The 6,661-nt window shown below is 34.2% G+C and overlaps 1 protein-coding gene across 1 annotated transcript; it reads left to right on the top strand.

The window, feature by feature from the left end:
• On the top strand, positions 1,994 to 4,709 carry LOC105161968 (pectinesterase). Its single transcript, XM_011079854.2, has 3 exons — positions 1,994 to 2,325; positions 3,042 to 3,644; positions 3,805 to 4,709. The coding sequence occupies exons 1-3, from the start codon at positions 2,040 to 2,042 to the stop codon at positions 4,503 to 4,505; spliced, it is 1,590 nt and encodes a 529-aa protein (XP_011078156.1). The 5' UTR covers positions 1,994 to 2,039; the 3' UTR covers positions 4,506 to 4,709.

The following is a 6,661-nucleotide window of genomic DNA, read 5'->3' as shown; positions in this document are numbered from 1 at the left end:
ATAAGTAACCCGTGTAATTTTACAGACTATTGCTTCCATACTTCTATACTCTGCCTATGCAGAGGACCTTGACACTGTTGTTTGTTTTTTCATTTTCCATGAGATTGGACTCACTATAAAAAATACACAATATCCTATCAACGACCTCCTTATAATCTAGCAGACTACCCAAATTTGCAAAGTGCATTTCTAAAAATGCGCCTTTAGTAAATAAACTATTTCAGCAAATCTACAAACTCCAGTTGGTTCAAGTTGCTTCAAAACTTCAGTACCTTCAGCAATTTCCTATAACCACCAATGAATTTCAAAGGCTAAAATGATGGACAAAGATGGTGCTTGGAAGTTAGTAATATATAGGATAATTTACATTCAGCTCCCTATAAATACTTTTTTATTATTTAAAAAATTATCAATACTTTTATAATATATAATATAACTATGTTTATGTTGGATGACGCAATTATAAAATATATATATAATTCTAATTTAAGATTTAAATGAAATTTAATTTAAATTTGATGAAACTCTAATGGTGTCAATTTATGGACGGATTTTATTATCAGGGGATTTATAATTTCTCAAACAATGATGAGATGTTTATAATTGTATCAAACATCAAAAGTGCTCGATACAATGTACCCTAAATGGATATTAATTTGTTTTAGAAAAAATAAAACTTGACTTGACTTGAAGATACCCAAAAAAGTATATCTTATTATATACGTCTTTTTTTAAAAAAATAATTTAATTTTTTTTGTTAAGTACTCAAATAAAAATAAGATTGTGAAATATATATGTGAGTATAATGATCTGCAATCCAATGGTTAGGTCTCTCAACTGACGGTTTTAATGAGCCACCCTAACGCTATCTTACTAAAAAAATTAATCTAACTCATCGTTATTATCTATTAATATAAAAAGAAACAACATTTTTACTTATAAACGGCGATTTGTGATACCACTACATCAATTCTCTTATTGTGTTAATAATACTTTTAAGTTGGTTTTCTTTTCTGTTTTTTTTTTTAAATTTGACCTGTTGGTTTATATTATTTATTCTCATATATAACATATTTAAAAGCGTGGATACTTAATTATTATATACATGCAGGAACGGCGGACCACGACGGCTAATTTTAAGAAAGCGAAGAGAAAGACGTAGCATCTCCAAGCTTGGAAACCTACTATCCAGATCGAGTTTATGCAGATCGAACAAATCACATAATAAATATATTATACTTATCGTAATCAGTTTTTTTGAATTATAAATAGTTGACACGACAAATATATTATAATTTAGACTGATTAGGGGTAGAATTTAGCCTCTGAACTAATTTCGAGTGCTATTTCACGTCAAGAGTGAGTAGAGGGAGGCATGGAATAGGTTAGTTAGAGTGATGATGGGAAATAGAAGCTTATCCAAAATGGGTGAGGGCTAAGTGATTGGTGATTGAAGTGAAATATAATTAGGTATCAAGCTCAAAACAAATTGACCCACAAGCTAACTCATAGATAGATATGATCACTTGATTTCTATTTTAAATTATTAACTAATGGCTATAATTATTTAAGATTAATTATTTCTAATATATATGCTCTCTCACATGTTAGTTGTATTTTTTCTTTTTCTTTTTTTGTTTTTTTGGTTTGGAGAAATCATTCCAATATTTTTGTGAATAATTTATAATCAGATTGAATTAAATTAACTCGAAACTCTCTTTTTGTTTTAAATTTTCGATCGATTCTAGTATAAGATTGAATGATTGTATAATTGAAAAGTATAAACTGTTAAATTATGTACCCAAAACATAATATTTCTTACAAAAAGTTCAGCATGCATGTCATGAATCCGTTTAAATATATTAACAACATGAGTTTTACACGCGTAATATATAAATATAAAATTCAAATTCTGCCTAATTGCGTCTCACCGGTCCCCTATAAAAGCCCAAGCACTTATTCCCATTCAATCGTACAACCTTGAATAGTCACGAAAAGGAAAGAGTTGCAGCCAAACATTAGCTCTCTTTTAAAGCCTAATGGCAACCTTAAAATGCATTGTTGTTTTGGTTTTAGCAATATCAACTTTGAGTGTAGGGCAGTCCAGGGCAGCAAAGGATGGTTACGTGAGAAATCAATGTTTGTACACAAGGTTTCCAGCTTTGTGTGTCCAAACCCTGACAGGTTTAGGGCCAGGGAATCGAACAGTTGATGTCCTGTCTGCACTTGTTAACAGGACAATCTCCGAGTCCCGCCTGCCTGATCACAGCCTCATCAGCTCCCATTTTGTCTCCCCCGGGGCTCAACCCACCCGGATGGCTGTCGGTAATGTTTGCCAACTTTTCTTTCTCATGTCTATGTTACTACTAGTTCATCCATTCTATTTGTCGGAAATTAAGTTTTAGTTTCTATAATGTATATTATTTTCCCAGGATATATTGTTCTTGATGTGGGGTCATTTGCTCGTATCGATCGGAGTTTGTATGAGATATTAGTTGTCAACGATCAGTTGAAACCTTACGTTATATTTGAATTTGAATGAATGATTTGAAGGAAACAATTTCAATGACTTTATATTATAAAAATTCGAAACTTAACATAGTTCAAATTGAGAGCCGAAGGGTTTGAATTTTTTTTTATTTCAGAATTATATATAAACAAATCAAAAGAAAAAATTGTTACTAGAGATTTCGAATTCATGCTTCACATTCATAAGTGCAAATGCAATTAAAGAATTTATTGTTAGCCTGATAAAGACAATAAACTTCCTATTTTCTTCTTTTTCTTTTGTATTTATGAACATTAAATGTGCCTAGGTGAGGCGTTTATCCGATCTCTACTAGTTCATTTTATCCGTAAATTTTGTCAACATTAGAGACTCGCAACATGTATTGTTTATAAGCACTAAGACCACCTTTATGATCGAAGCACTTAGTATTTTAAATTTTATTGCATCTTCAATTTCATTTAATATATAAAACATTTATTTAAATAAATTAAATTATATAATCTTTATGCACATAACATGTATGCATACGCAGATGAATGCAACGAACTCATGGAAATGTCGCTCAAAAGGCTTAACCAGGCGCTAGATTTGCTTCAAAAATCTCCCAGCAAGCACAAGGTCGATGTCCAAACGTTGCTCAGTGCAGCGCTAACATTCCAACAGACTTGCAAGGACGCAATCGAGGAGCATGTGCCCTCAAATTTGTACATTGAAGAAATTTACAAGAAAATGGACTATCTTTCTGAACTGGTTAGCAACCCGCTGGCTCTGGTGAACAGAATCGCTGGAAACCCGACAGGCAAATCTCCTCCAGGGCGCCGGCTTCTTGCACGACCAGTTTTTCCCGATTGGGTATCGGCCAGGGACAGAAAATTGCTCCAAAGTAGTGAAATAAAAGCAGATGTTGTGGTTGCGAAAGATGGGAGTGGGAACTTCAAAACAGTCTCCGAGGCGATCGAGGCTGCCAGTGGAGGTCGTCGTTTCGTGATATATGTGAAGTCTGGTACTTATAATGAGAAAATCAACACGAACAAAGATGGGATTACCTTAATTGGTGATGGAAAATACTCTACTATCATCACTGGAGGTAGTAGTGTAGCCAAGGGCTCTTCTCTACGAGGATCAGCCACCTTCAGTGAGCTCTCTCTCTCTTCCCTCTCTCTCTCTAAAAATTCTATTCTCGATGCAAAAAGTTAAGCTTTTTACCACACTTAATGGATTATAGTTATATTTTGACGAAAATAACAACTAATGTGCGTTTATATCAAAGTAAAGTAACCTTTTTCACGTTACAGCAATCACTGGGGATGGCTTCATAGCACGGGATATCGGCTTTGAAAACACGGCAGGCCCTGAAGGCCATCAAGCAGTGGCGCTAACCATCTCCTCAGACAATTCCGTGCTATACCGATGCAGCATCGCCGGTTACCAGGACACGCTCTATGCACTCGCCCTTCGTCAATTTTATCGTGAGTGCGACGTTTACGGCACTGTGGACTTCATATTCGGCAACGCTGCTGCCGTGTTCCAGAGTTGTAATCTGGTCCTCCGCCGCCCACGTAGCGGCGGCGCCTTCAATGCAATCCTGGCGAACGGGCGCAGCGATCCAGGACAGAACACGGGCTTCTCAGTTCAAAACTGTAAGATCACAGTCGGGTCCGACTTTTCCCCCGTCAGAGACAAGTACAACTCCTATCTGGGTAGGCCCTGGAAACCGTACTCCAGGGCGGTGGTCATGCAGTCGAATATCGACGGGGAGATCTCGGCCCGGGGCTGGGTGGAGTGGGAGGGCGCCGGCGGGTCCACGTACAAAACACTGTATTTTGCTGAGTACGAGAATATGGGGCCTGGAGCCGAGACTTCCGGCAGGGTGAACTGGCCTGGATTTCATGTCATCGGTACGCCGGAGGCCACGAAATTCACGGTTGCTAGTTTCATTGGTGGGAATTCCTGGTTGCCTTCAACTGGGGTCACTTTCGTTGCGGGCCTCCATTGATGATTTTAATTGAAAACAGGAAAAAGTGTAGATTCTTGATTGACGTGATGTTGTTTTAAGCTTGAATGTGTGTGACTATGTGTGGCAACTTCCATGATATACATGTAAAGATCGATGTTTCTTTATCTTTCTCTGTGCCCAACCTGTTTGAGAATATGAGTGAAATGTATATATGTGACTTCATATCAATGTTTTGGTTGATTTCTTTGGATGCTTATAATTAGAAGCAAAAATACAACAAACTTACTCCTTTAATTTTTAGAATAATTATATTTACGCCCCTAATTTATGATCTATTTATAAAAATCACCCATATTTTTTTATGTAGTTATAAAAACTACCCATCTAACAACTAAAAAATAATAATTTGTATAATGCCGTTGACCTTTTCTGAGCGGTGTATATATAATTTTTTGAAAACCATTAATGATTTGTATAAATGATGTCAGTATTCTTTATAAATGTATATATATTTTTTTTCAAAATGCACGAATAATTAATTTATGTAAATAAATCATAAATCAATAAAAGTAAGTGTCATTATCCCTTTTTTATTTGTAATTTATATTTCAATATCATGTCTTAACAATTATAACTCCATACAATTACAAAAAAAAAAAAAAATAGCATTTTTTCTACATCTCTTTCTTCATTGAATTAATGTTGTGTCTCATTTTTCATCTAATATATATATATATAATATATGTAAATCATCTGTATAAAATTCACTCAGTTTATTCATTGAAAGAAACATTTTAATTATATATTTTTCAAAGAGTAAACCAAGAAATACAGCATCATCTTATGATTAAAAATATATATAATTCAATTTGCTAAGCTAACTTGAGCTTTCATCATCCAATAATAGAGTATTAGTTAACATCAAGAAATAAAGGAGCCATTTGATTTGCAGGTTGATGTGAGGCTGCAAGTTGTAGTGTTGGATGGGACACTATTTTTGGGATCATAATTGTCAAATGACTATTAGCCAAAAGGGACTTAGCTACAAATATTCAAATGCATAATTACAAGTTCTCCTATGTACTTATTTGGTACAATATTTATATTTTTTTCAATAAATTTGAGATAATTACATTACTTTTTTACGAGGTATAGTGCATTATATGTAGATCTGTCGTTGGGTATGAAATATCCTACCTAAATTCAGGATCTAATAAGTGGTGTATGAGCCCCAACCCGACCCAATACTCACAAATTCATTATGTCAGACCCGGCCTTTTGGGTTGCGTCTGGTCCCGATTATTATTCTATTTAGCACTCTCTTCTTCTTTCTCTCCCTCTACTGTTGCTGCAGTTTTTAGGCGCAAAATAAACTAATTAAATAGATTATATAAAGTAAAAAATGAAGACAATAAAATAAATCAATAACAACATTACATCCCAATACATATATATATGCGTGTGTGTATGTGTGTGGTAAAACTAATAAAATTGCATTGGTAGGTACCAAAAAAAAGTTTCAACATATTGAATTGTTCATATGCACAAACAAACTTAGAAATGCAAACATAAAATTTAAAAATACAATCTACGTACCGTAAAAAAGGAAAATATTAACAACCAACTTCACTCCCTTTCTCCCTCCACCGCCAACAACACTTGAGCCTTTGTGATACGAGACACTACCTATCATGAAAGTGAAAATAGTCAGAATAGTTAAAATATAAAGATCAAACGGGCAAAGAAAATAAAAAGAAAAACAATCATCAACCTTATATGTAATAACTTTAAATGTTATCTGTTTGAAGTCCAAATGATTCCACATCAACAACTGCATCAGTTAAAATATAATAGAAAACAAGTTTACAAAACTACTACGCCCAGAGCTATGAAGTGATATTGATTGACGCCTACATTCTTCGTGAAGACTTTTTTTTTCTTTATTCTTTTTCCGGACAAGATGGAAGAAGACAAGAAGTTCATTTGACTAAATTCATCCCATCTACTTATTTGAAAAGGATTCTAGAAGTTAAAGTTAAACACATCATCTGATCAGTAAAACACCTCCAAATATACACTTAACAAATCCAAATACACCAAGCAGGGATCTAACGTCTACCTGAGAGGCTCAGACACACAATTTAAATAGAAAGCTTCCAAATTATATTCACAGTACAGTTAAAATTTACGAAATT

This window comes from Sesamum indicum, linkage group LG5 (genome assembly GCF_000512975.1).
Source record: "Sesamum indicum cultivar Zhongzhi No. 13 linkage group LG5, S_indicum_v1.0, whole genome shotgun sequence".
NCBI lineage: Eukaryota > Viridiplantae > Streptophyta > Magnoliopsida > Lamiales > Pedaliaceae > Sesamum > Sesamum indicum.
Note: the sequence above shows the minus strand (reverse complement) of the source record. Positions and strands in the feature narration are given on the sequence as shown.

What these genes read in the sequence shown, in the direction of transcription:
- LOC105161968 (XM_011079854.2), top strand. Translation starts at nt 2,040, where the DNA reads ATGGCAACCTTAAAATGCATTGTTGTTTTGGTTTTAGCAATATCAACT. An exon ending in ACCCACCCGGATGGCTGTCG is followed by an intron (nt 2,326 to 3,041) that starts GTAATGTTTGCC and finishes ATGCATACGCAG; the next exon opens with ATGAATGCAACGAACTCATG. An exon ending in ACGAGGATCAGCCACCTTCA is followed by an intron (nt 3,645 to 3,804) that starts GTGAGCTCTCTC and finishes TTCACGTTACAG; the next exon opens with CAATCACTGGGGATGGCTTC.